Source organism: Oncorhynchus nerka, linkage group LG26 (genome assembly GCF_034236695.1).
Source record: "Oncorhynchus nerka isolate Pitt River linkage group LG26, Oner_Uvic_2.0, whole genome shotgun sequence".
NCBI classification, from domain to species: Eukaryota; Metazoa; Chordata; class Actinopteri; order Salmoniformes; family Salmonidae; genus Oncorhynchus; species Oncorhynchus nerka.
In genome coordinates this window covers 26,247,298-26,266,978 of record NC_088421.1, presented here as the reverse complement: position 1 = coordinate 26,266,978, position 19,681 = coordinate 26,247,298, and the positions used below count along the sequence as shown (strand labels likewise).

Genomic DNA, 19,681 nt, shown 5'->3' with positions numbered 1-19,681 from the left:
GATGATGGAGGGAATAGAAGAGTGTAAGAGGAGTGTAACAGGAGGATGGAGGGAATAGAAGAGAGAGGAGTGTAACAGGATGATGGAGGGAATAGAAGAGTGTGAAGAGGAGTGTAACAGGATGATGGAGGGAATAGAAGAGTGTAAGAGGAGTGTAACAGGATGATGGAGGGAATAGAAGAGTGTAAGAGGAGTGTAACAGGATGATGGAGGGAATAGAAGAGAGAGGAGTGTAACAGGAGGATGGAGGGAATAGAAGAGTGTAAGAGGAGTGTAACAGGAGGATGGAGGGAATAGAAGAGAGAGGAGTGTAACAGGAGGATGGAAGGAACAGGAGGATGGAAGGAATAGAAGAGTGTGACAGGAGGATGGAGGGAATAGAAGAGTGTAAGAGGAGTGTAACAGGAGGATGGAGGGAATAGAAGAGTGTAAGAGGAGTGTAACAGGATGATGGAGGGAATAGAAGAGAGAGGAGTGTAACAGGAGGATGGAGGGAATATAAGAGAGAGGAGTGTAACAGGAGGATGGAGGGAATAGAAGAGAGAGGAGTGTAACAGGAGGATGGAGGGAATAGAAGAGTGTGAAGAGGAGTGTAACAGGATGATCGAGGGAATAGAAGAGTGCAAGAGGAGTGTAACAGGATGATGGAGGGAATAGAAGAGAGAGGAGTGTAACAGGAGGATGGAGGGAATAGAAGAGAGAGGAGTGTAACAGGAGGATGGAGGGAATAGAAGAGTGTAACAGGAGGATGGAGAGAATAGAAGAGTGTGAAGAGGAGTGTAACAGGATGATGGAGGGAATAGAAGAGTGTAAGAGGAGTGTAACAGGATGATGGAGGGAATAGAAGAGTGTAAGAGGAGTGTAACAGGAGGATGGAGGGAATAGAAGAGTGTAAGAGGAGTGTAACAGGATGATGGAGGGAATAGAAGAGTGTAAGAGGAGTGTAACAGGATGATGGAGGGAATAGAAGAGTGTAAGAGGAGTGTAACAGGATGATGGAGGGAATAGAAGAGTGTAAGAGGAGTGTAACAGGATGATGGATGGAATAGAAGAGTGTAAGAGGAGTGTGACAGGGGGATGGAGTTGGACTGGACATTTCTAAGCTCAACTAAAATAGGCCTAATGGTTTATTTATTTATTTATTTCATAAATACACTTTCTTGTGTTTATCACCGTAACACCAGGATTGAGCGTTTAAGAATGGGTGATATTCTGTAGTTTCTTCTGTTTTTTGAGATATATTTATGGTTACCATCACCCCCCCCTCCTCCCAGGTGAACCCGTACACCCTGCGCTTCGAGGGCACCTGGGAGACCAGCTTCGACAAGAGGTTGGCGTCCAACGCCTTCATGGCGTGCGGCGTGCTCTACGCCGTGCGCAGTGTCTATCAGGACGACGACAGCGAGGCCGGCGGGGATCTGATCCTTTACGCCTACAACACGAACCGTGCCCGGGAGGAGCCCGTCCACATCCCCTTCCCTAACCCCTACCAGTACGTCTCCTCTGTGGACTATAACCCCAGAGACAACCAGCTCTACATCTGGAACAACTATAATGTTCTGAGATACCCGCTGGAGTTCGGACCACCGGACCCCACCACTGGTGAGTCCTGAGATGTGTGTGTACAGTGGACCTTTATTTCTGGTATAATTTGTCCATTGATGTCAGTTGTAGTGGGATATTTGCACAAATGCAAATCACCACCTGTTCGCCCTCTTCTACGTACCTTGCTTCTTCAGATTTATTATCCATTGTGTTTTGGGTGAATATTTTAGCGATGCAGGCCTATCTGGAGTTAGTATTTGGCCCTGAGAGAGAGAGAGAGAGAGAGAGAGAGAGAGAGAGAGAGAGAGAGAAAGACAGACAGAGGCAGACAGACAGACTTGTCCCAGTGTTGTTAGAGGAGAGTGGGTGTTTGATCAGTTGAGGTGTTGTAGTTGGGATGTGTTACTTCTATGGATGCATTACAGTTGGTTGTTAATGTCGGTAGTGACTTCTGTCATATACATTTGATCAATAATTGACATCCTCCTTTCTTCTTCCTTTGTTGCCGTGCACGCTCCCTCCCCTCTCCATAGGAACACTGAAAGAGTAATATATAGATATATTAAAGTAGTTTGCCGTGCACGCTCCCTCCCCTCTCCAGGGGTAGTGATAGGAACACTGAAAGAGTAATATATAGATATATTAAAGTAGTTTGCCGTGCACACTCCCTCCCCTCTCCATAGGAACACTGAAAGAGTAATATATAGATATATTAAAGTAGTTTGCCGTGCACACTCCCTCCCCCTCTCCATAGGAACACTGAAAGAGTAATATATAGATATATTAAAGTAGTTTGCCGTGCACGCTCCCTCCCCTCTCCATAGGAACACTGAAAGAGTAATATATAGATATATTAAAGTAGTTTGCCGTGCACACTCCCTCCCCTCTCCATAGGATCAGGATCACTGAAAGAGTAATATATAGATATATTAAAGTAGTTTTCCGTGCACACTCCCTCCCCTCTCCATAGGATCACTGAAAGAGTAATATATAGATATATTAAAGTAGTTTGCCGTGCACACTCCCTCCCTTCTCCATAGGAACACTGAAAGAGTAATATATAGATATATTAAAGTAGTTTGCCGTGCACACTCCCTCCCTTCTCCAGGGGTAGTGATAGGAACACTGAAAGAGTAATATATAGATATATTAAAGTAGTTTGCCGTGCACGCTCCCTCCCCTCTCCAGGGGTAGTGATAGGAACACTGAAAGAGTAATATATAGATATATTAAAGTAGTTTGTGCCGTAATTATTATCCGGAGAACTTTTGAACTCAACTTCTAAGAGATGTAACATTTACGTGCCTTTCTCTCTTTCATTCATGCTCTGGTTTTTGTCTTTGTCTTTCTCTCTTCCCCTCTCACCACTTTCATTCCATCTCTTTTCTTTTATTTCCCTTTTTTTTGTCTCTCACTTTCGCTTTCTCTATTAATATCTTTTGACTTTATTTGGACTTTATTTTGACTTTATTTTGTCATCCTCAGTGATTTTATTTATACATGTGCTTTATTATGTGTTTTAAAACTAAACTAAATCAACCCCTGTCCCTCTCTCTTCAGGCCCTCTGACGACCACTCAGGTGACCAGCACCACGCCAGCCCGACCTTTCACCTCCAGTTCTAGCCCTGCTACCACCCGCCCCCTGGCCCCCACCTCTCACCCCATTGGTGCTATCAACAAGGGCCCTGACCTGCGGCCAATCACAGCCACCGTACCAGTCACCAGGCGGCCTCCCCGCCCGCCCGTCCAGGGCCCGGAGCCCCAGGTGTGTGAGTCCAGAGTGGCCAGAGGGGTGCAGTGGCCCTCCACCCAGAGAGGAGAGACTGTGGACCGCCCCTGTCCTAAAGGATCACTAGGTGGGGACTGACTATTACCGTGTTTCCTGTATGTATGAGTGTGTGGTTATTTGAGTTGGGGTGTGTGGTTGTGCGTGCATGTGTGTCTGTGGTTTTGTTAGTTTTTTGTAGGTGCTCAAGTACACGTGTGAATATACATACATGTGTGTGTGTTTTCTTCTTCATTTGTGAGTATATCTGTGTGTGTGCGTGCACGTGTGTGTTTCCCAGTGTGTCTCTGTTTCAGTCTGTGTGTGTGTGTGTGTGTGTGTGTGTGTGTGTGTGTGTGTGTGTGTGTGTGTGTTTTCCAGTGTGTCACTGTTTCAGTGTGTTTGTGCTGCAGCTCTTGTTTTTCCCCTGGCTGGCTGTGTTGTCTCCCCCTCTCCTCTCCTGTCCCACTGTTAGTCTCAGCAGCAGGCTGGGTCCCAGAGGATTCCCTCTACATGAAAGCCCGTCCTTCTCTCCTCTCCAAATGAAAGAGTCGTCTCACAGCGAAACAGGGATAGCCAAGTGAAAGTGTGGAATAATGAAATGAAAGACTGAACAAAACAGGATACACCTCCCTTTATGCTAGCTTCTATAACTCCAAACATGCAAGCATCAAATATCCCTCTCGAGTTCCAGAAAAGAATAGAATACCTTCTACCACCACTCCCCCCTCCATCTCTTCTTGCTTTTCTGTGTTCTCTCTCTCTCTCTCTCTCTCTCTCTCTCTCTCTCTCTCTCTCTCTCTCGCTCTCTCATCTCTGACAACAACAGTAACGCTAAATTAGCAGCTGGCTTAATTGCCATGTCTTGGCAGAGATTTCAAACCCAATCTGCGCTAGATGGAGGAGAGCAGGGAGCGGAGGGGGGGTACTTCTGCTCTGATTCCTCCACAACACTGCTGTGTTGTCTCCCTCTCTTCTCCCTTCTTCTGTCTCCCTCTCTCCCTCTCTTCTCCCTTCTTCTGTCTCCCTCTCTCCCTCTCTTCTCCCTCTCTTCTCCCTTCTTCTGTCTCCCTCTCTCCCTCTCTTCTCCCTCTCTTCTCCCTTCTTCTGTCTCCCTCTCTTCTCCTCTCTCTTCTCCCCTCTCTCCCTCTCTTCTCCCCTCTCTCCCTCTCTTCTCCCTCTCTTCTCCCTTCTTCTGTCTCCCTCTCTCCCTCTCTTCTCCCTCTCTTCTCCCTTCTTCTGTCTCCCTCTCTCCCTCTCTTCTCCCTCTCTTCTCTCTCTTCTCCCCTCTCTCCCTCTCTTCTTCCCTCTCTCCCTCTCTTCTCCCTCTCTTCTCCCTTCTTCTGTCTCCCTCTCTTCTCCCTCTCTTCTCTCTCTTCTCCCCTCTCTCCCTCTCTTCTCCCCTCTCTCCCTCTCTTCTCCCTCTCTTCTCCCTTCTCCCTTCTTCTGTCTCCCTCTCTCCCTCTCTTCTCCCTTCTCCCTTCTTCTCTCTCCCTCTCTCCCTCTCTTCTCCCTCTCTCCCTCTCTTCTCCCTCTCTTCTCCCTCTCTCCTTCTCTCTCTCTTCTCTCTCTCTCTTCTCCCTTCTTCTCTCTCCCTCTCTTCTCCCTCTCTCTTCTCTCTCTCTCTCTTCTCCCTTCTTCTCTCTCCCTCTCTTCTCCCTCTCTTCTCCCTCTCTCCTTCTCTTCTGTTGTTCCCTGTATGGAGCTGTTTGTGTAGCAGCAGTGGAAAGACCCTTCCTTGGTTGATCCCAGTGTGTTGTCCTCTCTCTGAACTCTCCTAACTAAACAGAAAACTTAGCTGAAAACGAGGGGTGGCGGGAGGTCCCTCCCTTGAGGTGTTATTCTTGCAGATGAGAGACGATGCCTGATGGCGCCGTCTTTGCTGTGTGTGTGAGTGGAGCAGTGTGTGTATGTGGGGGGGGGGCTGTGTGTGTGTGTGTGTAGCGCACGTTTGTGTGAATTTGTGTTCCTTTAAAGCCATGTTCTTATAGCCAACTCATTTGAAAGCCTACCCCTCCCTTCTCGTTCTTTCTCTTTCTGTCCTACACTCCATTATTTAACCTTTCCACTTCTGCCCCATTTTCTCTCACACACTTCCTCCTCCCTCTCTTTTCTCTCCTCCGCCGAACCACTCAAAGTATTCCATATTTAAAGTTCATTTCATTTACTCTTTTTTTATCTGTCGTACTCTTTGCCCTGTTCCTTTTCTATTTAAAATCCATTTCTCTATAATTGCCCAATACCTAATGCTTATTATCTCTCCATCCCTCTCTTCCTCCCTCCATCCCTTTCTCCCTTCCTCCCTGGCCCTCCCAGGCATCGCCTCGTTCCAGTGCTTGGCGGCTCCGGTCATGTGGAACCCTCGGGGCCCTGACCTCAGTAACTGCACCTCTCCCTGGGTCAACCAGGTAGCCCAGAAGGTAAGACCTCCACCTCTACTAGTCCCTCTGTTGAGGGCCTCTGGCCCTGCCTCTGGCCCTGGGTGTCTGTGTCCATATGCACACTGCCATTAGCATGTCTCCAAGGCTCTCCTGATTAAAACCCATCACCACCATATCACTAAGGTTTTCACTCATTAGAATGACTCATTTCAACTAGACCCATATTCAAATCCACTCTTCATCCTCCACTTTCTATAGTTAGTCTTTCACCGTATGGAAGGCCATTAAGGTCAAGATGATGGAAATAATATTTTTATTGAGTATATTTAAAGTATATTAAAAGATAATTGAGTTACAACTATTTTATTGAGTATATTTAAAGTGTATTTTTTATTTAAAAAACGTGAGTCTACTCCGCACCCTCAACTTACCACTCTCAACCATCAGCAACCCCCAACACACAGTCCTCTGTGTAGTACCCAGTGGTGGAAATGTGTGTCTCTGTGTAGATAAAGAGTGGTGAGAATGCTGCCAACATAGCTGGGGAGTTGGTGAACCACACACGGGGGCGGATCCACGCTGGTGATGTCAGCTCGTCAGTGCGTCTGATGGAACAGCTGCTGGACATACTGGATGCCCAGCTTCAGGCCCTGCGGCCCGGCAACAAGGAGTCAGCCGCACGCAACTACAACAAGGTAGAAGACACACACGTGCAAACACACACACATACACACACAGATAGATGTACACAAACACAAAGTTGTACAAACACACACACTCACACATAGACACATTCACACACACTCACAGACAAACTGAACTGGGTGTTTAAAAATGCACGCTAACAGCCCCATAGTGTGTAACATCCCTCTAGACGTGCAGTTTTCCATTGTTTTGGTGTTACAGTACCCTATAGAAGTGTACTGTAACACTATTGTCCTCCCTCCTCTCAGCTCCAGAAGAGAGAGAGGACCTGTCGGGCTTACATCCAGGTAACCTTCCCCTTTAATCCCCACACTTTAAATGGACAATATCTTCTAGCCTACCAGTGTACTGACTACTGAGAATAATGTGGGAAAGATAACCCCTAGCCTGTAGTAGACGTATGTGTGTACTGTATAGGATTCCTTTAGGCTGAGATATATCATGTAACGTCTTCAGAATCATTCTAGTTGCAGGTGGAGTGTGGTGTGTGTGTGTGTGTGTGTGTGTGTGTGTGTGTGTGTGTGTGTGTGTGTGTGTGTGTGTGTGTGTGTGTGTGTGTGTGTGTGTGTGTGTGCGCTGTATGGCTGATATCTCTCTGGATGCCTGAAATGTGTCTGTAATATTTCCTCAGGCTGCTGCTTTCTTTGTAGTTTTTCCTCATGTTCATAGTATCTCTCTGAAATGTGGGACGGAGTAATAGAAGCAGTAATAATGTTTCTGTGACATAACTCAGCTAGGTTTCACTGTAATGTTACTATAGTGATATACGTTGCTATATGAGCCTTGGCTGTGTACTGTTCAGTACAGTATGATATCTCTGGCTATGTGTAAGGGGTCATTTGATAGTATGTAATGATCCTGTGTGTGATATCATAGCATGTATGATGTATCTCTACATATGAATGATTTCTGTCATCCTGCGGCATATGTGTTCCTTAACCTGTCTGTTGTGCAACAAAATACATACAAATCTGCAGGGGTGTACGATCTATGCAAAGTCTGCTGTGTTGTAGTGTGTCACTAGAGCGCCCTTGTTTAGCATTGGTTGTACTGTAACTTATGAAGCAACACAGATGTAATACAGTATATGGTCAATATAAATAATTAGAATGGTTTTAATAGGTTTAGTGAAAGGGGAAATGTATGGTGATGTATGGTAAGGGGAAGGGGAAATGTATGGTGATGTATGGTAAGGGGAAGGGGAAATGTATGGTGATGTATGGTAAGGGGAAGGGGAAATGTATGGTGATGTATGGTAAGGGGAAGGGGAAATGTATGGTGATGTATGGTAAGGGGAAATGTATGGTGATGTATGGTAAGGGGAAGGGGAAATGTATGGTGATGTATGGTAAGGGGAAGGGGAAATGTATGGTGATGTATGGTAAGGGGAAATGTATGGTGATGTATGGTAAGGGGAAGGGGAAATGTATGGTGATGTATGGTAAGGGGAAGGGGAAATGTATGGTGATGTATGGTAAGGGGAAATGCATGGTGATGTATGGTAAAGGGAAGGGGAAATGTATGGTGATGTATGGTAAGGGGAAATGTATGGTAATGTATGTTGAGGGGAAGGGGAAATGTATGGTAAGGGGAAGGGGAAATGTATGGTGATGTATGGTAAGGGGAAGGGGAAATGTATGGTGATGTATGGTAAGGGGAAGGGGAAATGTATGGTGATGTATGGTAAGGGAAGGGGAAATGTATGGTGATGTATGGTAAGGGGAAATGTATGGTGATGTATGGTAAGGGAAATGTATGGTGATGTATGGTAAGGGGAAGGGGAAATGTATGGTGATGTATGGTAAGGGGAAGGGGAAATGTATGGTGATGTATGGTAAGGGGAAATGTATGGTGATGTATGGTAAGGGGAAGGGGAAATGTATGGTGATGTATGGTAAGGGGAAGGGGAAATGTATGGTGGTGTATGGTAAGGGGAAATGTATGGTAAGGGGAAGGGGAAATGTATGGTGATGTATGGTAAGGGGAAATGTATGGTAATGTATGGTAAGGGGAAGGGGAAATGTATGGTGATGTATGGTAAGGGGAAGGGGAAATGTATGGTGATGTATGGTAAGGGGAAATGTATGGTGATGTATGGTAAGGGGAAGGGGAAATGTATGGTGATGTATGGTAAGGGGAAGGGGAAATGTATGGTGATTGTGTGAAGAGCATAAAAGTGCAGCTGTAATTCTCTCCCTTCCACTGTACAATGAAGAATACTCAATTGACCCTGTGCGTGTCGTACATGCCTGTATAGTACAAGAGAATCACACGATGAATCGAACATACAGGCCTGTATAGTACAAGAGAATCACACGGTGAATCAAACATACAGGCCTGTATAGTACAAGAGAATCACAAGATGAACCAAACATACAGGCCTGTATAGTACAAGAGAATCACATGATGAATCAAACATACAGGCCTGTATAGTACAAGAGAATCACATGGTGAATCAAACAAACAGGCCTGTATAGTACAAGAGAATCACAAGATGAATCAAACATACAGGCCTGTATAGTACAAGAGAATCACATGGTGAATCAAACATACAGGCCTGTATAGTACAAGAGAATCACATGATGAATCAAACATACAGGCCTGTATAGTACAAGAGAATCACATGGTGAATCAAACATACAGGCCTGTATAGTATAAGAGAATTACATGGTGAATCAAACATACAGGCCTGTATAGTACAAGAGAATCACATGGTGAATCAAACATACAGGCCTGTATAGTGTAAGAAAATCACAAGATGAATCAAACATACAGGCCTGTATAGTGTAAGAGAATCACATGGTGAATCAAACATACAGGCCTGTATAGTATAAGAGAATCACAAGATGAATCAAACATACAGGCCTGTATAGTATAAGAGAATCACATGGTGAATCAAACATACAGGTCTGTATAGTATAAGAGAATCACAAGATGAATCAAACATACAGGCCTGTATAGTATAAGATAATCACAAGATGAATCAAACATACAGGCCTGTATAGTATAAGAGAATCACATGGTGAATCAAACATACAGGTCTGTATAGTATAAGAGAATCACAAGATGAATCAAACATACAGGCCTGTATAGTATAAGAGAATTACATGGTGAATCAAACATACAGGCCTGTATAGTACAAGAGAATCACATGGTGAATCAAACATACAGGCCTGTATAGTACAAGAGAATCACATGGTGAATCAAACATACAGGCCTGTATAGTACAAGAGAATCACATGGTGAATCAAACATACAGGCCTGTATAGTATAAGAGAATCACATGGTGAATCAAACATACAGGCCTGTATAGTACAAGAGAATTACATGGTGAATCAAACATACAGGCCTGTATAGTACAAGAGAATCACATGGTGAATCAAACATACAGGCCTGTATAGTACAAGAGAATCACATGGTGAATCAAACATACAGGCCTGTATAGTATAAGAGAATCACATGGTGAATCAAACATACAGGCCTCTGTTATAAATTGGATAACAGGTCAAACGTCTACTATAAGAGTAGAGCAGCAGAAAATGTAATGTACAGCAGTAGCATGTGTAATGTAATGTACAGCAGTAGCATGTGTAATGTAATGTACAGCAGTAGCATGTGTAATGTAATATACAGCAGTAGCATGTGTAATGTAATGTACAGCAGTAGCATGTGTAATGTAATGTACAGCAGTAGCATGTGTAATGTAATGTACAGCAGTAGCATGTGTAATGTAATGTACAGCAGTAGCATGTGTAATGTAATGTACAGCAGTAGCATGTGTAATGTGTGTAATGTAATGTACAGCAGCATGTGTAATGTAAGTACAGCAGTGTGTAATGTAATGTACAGCAGTAGCATGTGTAATGTAATGTACAGCAGTAGCATGTGTAATGTAAAGTAGCAGTACAGCAGTAGCATGTGTAATGTAATGCAGTACAGCAGTGTGAACATTAGCGCCCCTCTGCGTTGCCAGGCGGTAGTGCAGACAGTGGACAACCTGCTGCGTACAGAGGCTCTGGAGTCGTGGCAGGACATGAACACTACGGAGCAGGCCCACACCGCCACCATGCTATTGGATGTCCTGGAGAAAGGAGCCTTCCTATTGGCCAACAACATGTACGGCAACCGCTTCACTGACCGGGCCCCCAATATCGGTAAGAAATAGGGGGAAAGGGAAGCAGTGGGGGGCATGCATGTGTGTGATTAGTCATTGTAATTAGTAGCCATAGTAATTCCAGTAGGTGGATAGATGTAGAGCAGGACATGCTCAATATCCTGGAAAAGCAGAACAACTCTAACCATTTGTTCCCACGTGCCTGTGTGTGTATCTTAGATCTGGAGGTGCACGTGTTGAACACAGAGATGGACCTTCAGGACCTGTCCTTTCCTCAGAACTACGTGAGCGACAGCACCATCCAGCTCTCCGCCTCCACCATCAAACAGTACAGCCGCAATGGTCAGTAACCTTATCACGGTCATCACATCACAGTCAAACCCTACAGCGCTCCCGTTCACTTCATGACCTGAGATATGGGCTCTGGATCTCCCGTTCACTTCATGACCTGAGATATGGGCTCTGGATCTCCCGTTCACTTCATGACCTGAGATATGGGCTCTGGATCTCCCGTTCACTCCATGACCTGAGTTATGGGCTCTGGATCTCCCGTTCACTCCATGACCTGAGATATGGGCTCTGGATCTCCCGTTCACTTCATGACCTGAGATATGGGCTCTGGATCTCCCGTTCACTCCATGACCTGAGATATGGGCTCTGGATCTCCCGTTCACTTCATGACCTGAGATATGGGCTCTGGATCTCCCGTTCACTTCATGACCTGAGATATGGGCTCTGGATCTCCCGTTCACTTCATGACCTGAGATATGGGCTCAGGGATCTCCCGTTCACTTCATGACCTGAGATATGGGCTCAGGGATCTCCCGTTCACTCCATGACCTGAGATATGGGCTCTGGATCTCCCGTTCACTCCATGACCTGAGATATGGGCTCTGGATCTCCCGTTCACTCCATGACCTGAGATATGGGCTCTGGATCTCCCGTTCACTCCATGACCTGAGATATGGGCTCTGGATCTCCCGTTCACTCCATGACCTGAGATATGGGCTCAGGGATCTCCCGTTCACTCCATGACCTGAGATATGGGCTCAGGGATCTCTCAGTCAATGTTTCCATTTGCATTTTCATGCGAGTCTAAAGTAATCTGCATGCAGTTGACCAAGTTATTGTTTCATAATAACAGGCCAATCAGATTAATAAAAGCGCTGAGACCATTTCTTCCTTGATGGTTTCCTAACAACACTCCTAATAGAATAGCTGGAGAGGCGTATAGATGACTATCACCCACAGCCTGACAGAGCAATCTCAGCTCTCGCTCTCTCTCTCTCTCTCTCTCTCTCTCTCTCTCCCCCCTCTCTCTCTCTCTCTCTCTCTCTCTCTCTCTCTCTCTCTCCCTTGCTCCGTCTCTCCACCATCTTATACCCTTCTCTAATCTCTTCTCCCGTTTCAAGCCCCCCTCTCCCCTCCTCCTCCCCCTCTCCCTCCCTCCATTCCTCCTCTCCCTCCCTCCAGTCCTCCCTCCAGTCCTCCCTCCATTCCTCCTCTCCCTCCAGTCCTCCCTCCATTCCTCCATTCCTCCTCTCCCTCCCTCCAGTCCTCCCTCCATTCCTCCATTCCTCCTCCCTCCCTCCATCCCTCCCTCTCCCCTTTCTCTGTTTTCTGTCAGCGCTCGGCTCTGCAGTGGGATCCAGATTAGAATGATTGAAACAAACGCACATGAAAAATTCATGTGGAATAATAGGAGATCTGTGAATGCTTGAGGGATGAATGTTCCATTGCCCTCCACATTAAATATCCCCTCTTTCCCACCAGTCAAAATGAAACGGTTCTTACCATCATTCTAACCTTCACTAACTCTCTCTCTCCCTCTGTCACTCTGCCTCTCTCCCTTTCCTCCTTTCCCCCGTCCTCTCTTGCTATTTCTGTCTTCTCTCTTTACTATTCCTCCTTTTCCTCTTTCTCTTTTCTCTCTCCTTCCCCCCTTCCCTCTCCTTTACCTCTTTATGTTCTATCTCTCTCTCTTACTCCCTCTCCTTCCCCTTCCCCTCTTTATGTTCTATCTCTCTCTGACTCCCTCTCCTTCCCCTTCCCCTCTTTATGTTCTATCTCTCTCTCTGACTCCCTCTCCTTCCCCCTTCCCCTCTTTATGTTCTATCTCTCTCTCTCTTACTCCCTCTCCTTCTCCCCTTCCCCTCTTTATGTTCTATCTCTCTCTCTTACTCCCTCTCCTTCTCCCCTTCCCCTCTTTATGTTCTATCTCCCTCTCTTACTCCCTCTCCTTCCCCCCTTCCCCTCTTTATGTTCTATCTCTCTCTCTGACTCCCTCTCCTTCCCCCCTTCCCCTCTTTATGTTCTATCTCTCTCTCTTACTCCCTCTCCTTTACCTCTTTATGTTCTATCTCTCTCTCTGACTCCCTCTTCTTTACCTCATTATGTTCTATCTCTCTCTCTGACTCCCTCTTCTTTACCTCATTATGTTCTATCTCTCTCTCTTACTCCCTCTCCTTCCCCCTTCCCCTCTTTATGTTCTATCTCTCTCTCTTACTCCCTCTCCTTCCCCCTTCCCCTCTTTATGTTCTATCTCTCTCTTACTCCCTCTCCTTCCCCCTTCCCCTCTTTATGTTCTATCTCTCTCTCTTACTCCCTCTCCTTCCCCCTTCCCTCTTTATGTTCTATCTCTCTCTCTTACTCCCTCTCCTTCCCCCTTCCCCTCTTTATGTTCTATCTCTCTCTCTTACTCCCTCTCCTTCCCCCCTTCCCCTCTTTATGTTCTATCTCTCTCTCTTACTCCCTCTCTTTCCCCCTTCCCCTCTTTATGTTCTATCTCTCTCTCTGACTCCCTCTCCTTTACCTCTTTATGTTCTATCTCTCTCTCTGACTCCCTCTCCTTTACCTCTTTATGTTCTATCTCTCTCTCTGGCTCCCTCTCCTTCTCCCTTCCCCTCTTTATGTTCTATCTCTCTCTTACTCCCTCTCCTTTACCTCTTTATGTTCTATCTCTCTCTCTGACTCCCTCTCCTTTACCTCTTTATGTTCTATCTCTCTCTCTGACTCCCTCTCCTTCTCCCCTTCCCCTCTTTATGTTCTATCTCTCTCTCTGACTCCCTCTCCTTTACCTCTTTATGTTCTATCTCTCTCTCTTACTCCCTCTCCTTTACCTCTTTATGTTCTAATTCTCTCTCTGACTCCCTCTCCTTCTCCCCTTCCCCTCTTTATGTTCTATCTCTCTCTCTGACTCTCTCTCCTTCCCCCTTCCCCTCTTTATGTTCTATCTCTCTCTCTTACTCCCTCTCCTTCCCCCCTTCCCCTCTTTATGTTCTATCTCTCTCTCTTACTCCCTCTCCTTTACCTCTTTATGTTCTATCTCTCTCTCTGACTCCCTCTTCTTTACCTCATTATGTTCTATCTCTCTCTTACTCCCTCTCCTTCCCCCTTCCCCTCTTTATGTTCTATCTCTCTCTCTTACTCCCTCTCCTTCCCCCTTCCCCTCTTTATGTTCTATCTCTCTCTCTTACTCCCTCTCCTTCCCCCTTCCCCTCTTTATGTTCTATCTCTCTATCTTACTCCCTCTCCTTCCCCCTTCCCCTCTTTATGTTCTATCTCTCTCTCTTACTCCCTCTCCTTCCCCCTTCCCCTCTTTATGTTCTATCTCTCTTACTCCCTCTCCTTCCCCCTTCCCCTCTTTATGTTCTATCTCTCTCTCTTACTCCCTCTCCTTTACCTCTTTATGTTCTATCTCTCTCTCTGACTCCCTCTTCTTTACCTCATTATGTTCTATCTCTCTCTCTGACTCCCTCTCCTTCCCCCTTCCCCTCTTTATGTTCTATCTCTCTCTCTGACTCCCTCTCCTTCCCCCTTCCCTTCTTTATGTTCTATCTCTCTCTGACTCTCTCTCCTTCCCCTTCCCTCTTTATGTTCTATCTCTCTCTCTGACTCCTCTCCTTCCCCCCTTCCCTCTTTATGTTCTATCTCTCTCTCTTACTCCCTCTCCATCCCCCCCTTCCCCTCTTTATGTTCTATCTCTCTCTCTTACTCTCTCTCCTTCCCCTTCATCCTCTTTATGTTCTATCTCTCTCTCTGACTCCCTCTCCTTCCCCCTTCCCCTCTTTATGTTCTATCTCTCTCTCTGACTCCCTCTCCTTCCCCCTTCCCCTCTTTATGTTCTATCTCTCTCTCTGACTCCCTCTCCTTCCCCCTTCCCCTCTTTATGTTCTATCTCTCTCTCTGACTCCCTCTCCTTCCCCCTTCCCCTCTTTATGTTCTATCTCTCTCTGACTCCCTCTCCTTCCCCCTTCCCCTCTTTATGTTCTATCTCTCTCTCTCTTACTCTCTCTCCTTCCCCCTTCATCCTCTTTATGTTCTATCTCTCTCTCTGACTCCTCTCCTTCCCCCTTCCCTCTCCTTTACCTCTTTCTGTTCTCTCTCTGTCTGACTCGCTCTCCTTCCCCCTTCCCCTCTTTATGTTCTATCTCTCTCTCTGACTCCCTCTCCTTCCCCCTTCCCTCTCCTTTACCTCTTTCTGTTCTCTCTCTGTCTGACTCGCTCTCCATCCCCCTTCCCTCTTTATGTTCTATCTCTCTCTCTTACTCTCTCTCCTTCCCCCTTCATCCTCTTTATGTTCTATCTCTCTCTCTGACTCCCTCTCCTTCCCCCTTCCCTCTTTATGTTCTATCTCTCTCTGACTCCCTCTCCTTCCCCCCTTCCCCTCTTTATGTTCTATCTCTCTCTTACTCTCTCTCCTTCCCCTTCATCCTCTTTATGTTCTATCTCTCTCTCTGACTCCTCTCCTTCCCCCTTCCCCTCTTTATGTTCTATCTCTCTCTGACTCCCTCTCCTTCCCCCCTTCCCCTCTTTATGTTCTATCTCTCTCTCTTACTCTCTCTCCTTCCCCCTTCATCCTCTTTATGTTCTATCTCTCTCTCTGACTCCCTCTCCTTCCCCCTTCCCCTCTTTGTTCTATCTCTCTCTCTGACTCCCTCTCCTTCCCCCTTCCCCTCTTTATGTTCTATCTCTCTCTCTGACTCCCTCTCCTTCCCCCTTCCCCTCTCCTTTACCTCTTTCTGTTCTCTCTCTGTCTGACTCGCTCTCCTTCCCCCTTCCCCTCTTTATGTTCTATCTCTCTCTCTGACTCCCTCTCCTTCCCCCTTCCCTCTCCTTTACCTCTTTCTGTTCTCTCTCTGTCTGACTCGCTCTCCATCCCCCCTTCCCCTCTTTATGTTCTATCTCTCTCTCTTACTCTCTCTCCTTCCCCCTTCATCCTCTTTATGTTCTATCTCTCTCTCTGACTCCCTCTCCTTCCCCCTTCCCCTCTTTATGTTCTATCTCTCTCTCTGACTCCTCTCCTTCCCCCTTCCCCTCTTTATGTTCTATCTCTCTCTCTTACTCTCTCTCCTTCCCCCTTCATCCTCTTTATGTTCTATCTCTCTCTCTGACTCCCTCTCCTTCCCCCTTCCCCTCTTTGTTCTATCTCTCTCTCTGACTCCCTCTCCTTCCCCCTTCCCCTCTTTATGTTCTATCTCTCTCTCTGACTCCCTCTCCTTCCCCCTTCCCCTCTTTATGTTCTCTCTCTCTCTTACTCTCTCTCCTTCCCCCTTCATCCTCTTTATGTTCTATCTCTCTCTGACTCCCTCTCCTTCCCCCTTCCCTCTCCTTTACCTCTTTCTGTTCTCTCTCTGTCTGACTCGCTCTCCTTCCCCCTTCCCCTCTTTATGTTCTATCTCTCTCTCTGACTCCCTCTCCTTCCCCCCTTCCCTCTCCTTTACCTCTTTCTGTTCTCTCTCTGTCTGACTCGCTCTCCTTCCCCCCTTCCCCTCTTTATGTTCTATCTCTCTCTCTGACTCTCTCTCCATCCCCCCTTCCCTCTCCTTTACCTCTTTCTGTTCTCTCTCTGTCTGACTCGCTCTCCTTATTATGCTCCCTTCACACACTATTTCGGTTTCTTTTTTCTTTTTCGTTTCCCTCTCTCATTTCCCCTCTCTATCTCTCTCTCTCTCTTCTTCTTTCTCCCGCTCCCCGTCTCTCTCTCTGACCCTTTCACTCTCTACCCGTCTCTCCCCGTCTCTCATCTCTCTCTCCCCCTCCAGGCCAAGTCAAGGTAGTGTTTGTTCTTTATAAGAACTTGGGCTCCTTCCTGTCTACGGAGAACGCCACGGTGAAGATGGAGCTGGAGGCGGCACCGGGGGAGCGGGGCTTGGCGGTCAACTCCCACGTCATCGCCGCCTCCATCAATAAAGAGTCCAGCAGAGTGTTCCTCACTGAGCCGGTCGTGTTCACACTCAAACACTTACAGGTATACACTTACAGATACATTTAATGTCATACGCTTACATACTTACAGAATGGCTCATAACAATGGCCGGAACATAGCAAATGGAATGGCATCAAACGCATGAAAACCATGTGTTTGATGTATTTGATACCATTCCATTCATTACGCTCCAGACATTACCATGAGCCCATTCACCCCAATAAAGGTGCCACCAACCTCCTGTGACTCACACACATACAGTCCACAAACTCTCCCATACACACAATACACTCCCATATACACAATGCACTCCCATATACACAATACACTTCCATACACACAATACACACCCATACACAATACACTCCCATACACACAATACACTCCCATACACAATACACTCACATACACACAATATACACCCATACACAATACACTCCCATACACAATACACTCCCATACACACAATACACTCCCATACACAATACACTCACATACACACAATATACACCCATACACTATACACAATACACTCCCATACACACAATACACACCCATACACAATACACTCCCATACACAATACACTCCCATACACACAATACACTCCCATACACAATACACTCACATACACACAATATACACCCATACACTATACACAATACACTCCCATACACACAATACACACCCATACATAATACACTCCCATACACACGAGACACACCCATACACAATACACTCCCATACACACAATACACTCCCATACACAATACACTCACATAAAAATTACACTCACATACACTTGCATAAACCAAAAGGTTGAAAGATCGAATTCCCGAGCTGACAATTTAAAAATCTGCCGTTCTGCCCCTGAACAAGGCAGTTAACCCTGACTTGCCTAGTTAAACTAAGGTAAAATAACATTTTAAATAATAATAAATACATAAACATAAATGTACATTGACATAATGTACACATACAGGAGGTTAAACACTACACCACATACTGTACTGTAGTAGACTAACAAGCCCATACACATACTGTACTGTAGTAGACTAACAAGCCCATACACATACTGTACTGTAGTAGACTAACAAGCCCATACACATACTGTACTGTAGTAGACAAACAAGCCCATACACATACTGTACTGTAGTAGACAAACAAGCCCATACACATACTGTACTGTAGTAGACTAACAAGCCCATACACATAGTGTACTGTAGTAGACTAACAAGCCCATACACATACTGTACTGTAGTAGACAAACAAGCCCATACACATACTGTACTGTAGTAGACTAACAAGCCCATACACATACTGTACTGTAGTAGACAAACAAGCCCATACACATACTGTACTGTACTGTAGACAAACAAGCCCATACACATACTGTACTGTAGTAGACTAACAAGCCCATACACATACTGTACTGTAGTAGACAAACAAGCCCATACACATACTGTACTGTAGTAGACAAACAAGCCCATACACATACTGTACTGTAGTAGACTAACAAGCCCATACACATACTGTACTGTAGTAGACTAACAAGCCCATACACATACTGTACTGTAGTAGACTAACAAGCCCATACACATACTGTACTGTAGTAGACAAACAAGCCCATACACATAGTGTACTGTAGTAGACAAACAAGCCCATACACATAGTGTACTGTAGTAGACTAACAAGCCCATACACATAGTGTACTGTAGTAGACAAACAAGCCCATACACATACTGTACTGTAGTAGACAAACAAGCCCATACACATACTGTACTGTAGTAGACAAACAAGCCCATACACATACTGTACTGTAGTAGACAAACAAGCCCATACACATACTGTACTGTAGTAGACAAACAAGCCCATACACATACTGTACTGTAGTAGACTAACAAGCCCATACACATAGTGTACTGTAGTAGACAAACAAGCCCATACACATACTGTACTGTAGTAGACTAACAAGCCCATACACATAGTGTACTGTAGTAGACAAACAAGCCCATACACATAGTGTACTGTAGTAGACTAACAAGCCCATACACATACTGTACTGTAGTAGACTAACAAGCCCATACACATACTGTACTGTAGTAGACTAACAAGCCCATACACATACTGTACTGTAGTAGACTAACAAGCCCATACACATACTGTACTGTAGTAGACTAACAAGCCCATACACATAGTGTACTGTAGTAGACTAACAAGCCCATACACATACTGTACTGTAGTAGACTAACACGCCCATACACATACTGTACTGTAGTAGACAAACAAGCCCATACACATACTGTACTGTAGTAGACAAACAAGCCCATACACATACTGTACTGTAGTAGACAAACAAGCCCATACACATACTGTACTGTAGTAGACAAACAAGCCCATACACATACTGTACTGTAGTAGACTAACAAGCCCATACACATACTGTACTGTAGTAGACTAACAAGCCCATACACATAGTGTACTGTAGTAGACAAACAAGTCCATACACATAGTGTACTGTAGTAGACTAACAAGCCCATACACATAGTGTACTGTAGTAGACAAACAAGCCCATACACATAGTGTACTGTAGTAGACAAACAAGCCCATACACATACTGTACTGTAGTAGACAAACAAGCCCATACACATACTGTACTGTAGTAGACAAACAAGCCCATACACATACTGTACTGTAGTAGACTAACAAGCCCATACACATACTGTACTGTAGTAGACAAACAAGCCCATACACATACTGTACTGTAGTAGACTAACAAGCCCATACACATAGTGTACTGTAGTAGACAAACAAGCCCATACACATACTGTACTGTAGTAGACTAACAAGCCCATACACATAGTGTACTGTAGTAGACAAACAAGCCCATACACATAGTGTACTGTAGTAGACTAACAAGCCCATACACATACTGTACTGTAGTAGACTAACAAGCCCATACAC

General features: G+C 45.5%; 1 protein-coding gene across 1 annotated transcript in view; it reads left to right on the top strand.

The window, feature by feature from the left end:
- LOC115123982 (adhesion G protein-coupled receptor L1-like) overlaps positions 1 to 19,681 on the top strand; it is a 134,821-nt gene that overhangs the window by 72,536 nt on the left and 42,604 nt on the right. Inside the window, exons 6-13 of the mRNA XM_065010328.1 lie at positions 1,275 to 1,602; positions 3,106 to 3,402; positions 5,628 to 5,731; positions 6,202 to 6,387; positions 6,646 to 6,684; positions 10,371 to 10,551; positions 10,731 to 10,853; positions 16,556 to 16,761. Coding sequence (XP_064866400.1) covers positions 1,275 to 1,602; positions 3,106 to 3,402; positions 5,628 to 5,731; positions 6,202 to 6,387; positions 6,646 to 6,684; positions 10,371 to 10,551; positions 10,731 to 10,853; positions 16,556 to 16,761 — 1,464 coding nt within the window. The remainder of the gene's footprint in view (positions 1 to 1,274; positions 1,603 to 3,105; positions 3,403 to 5,627; positions 5,732 to 6,201; positions 6,388 to 6,645; positions 6,685 to 10,370; positions 10,552 to 10,730; positions 10,854 to 16,555; positions 16,762 to 19,681) is intronic.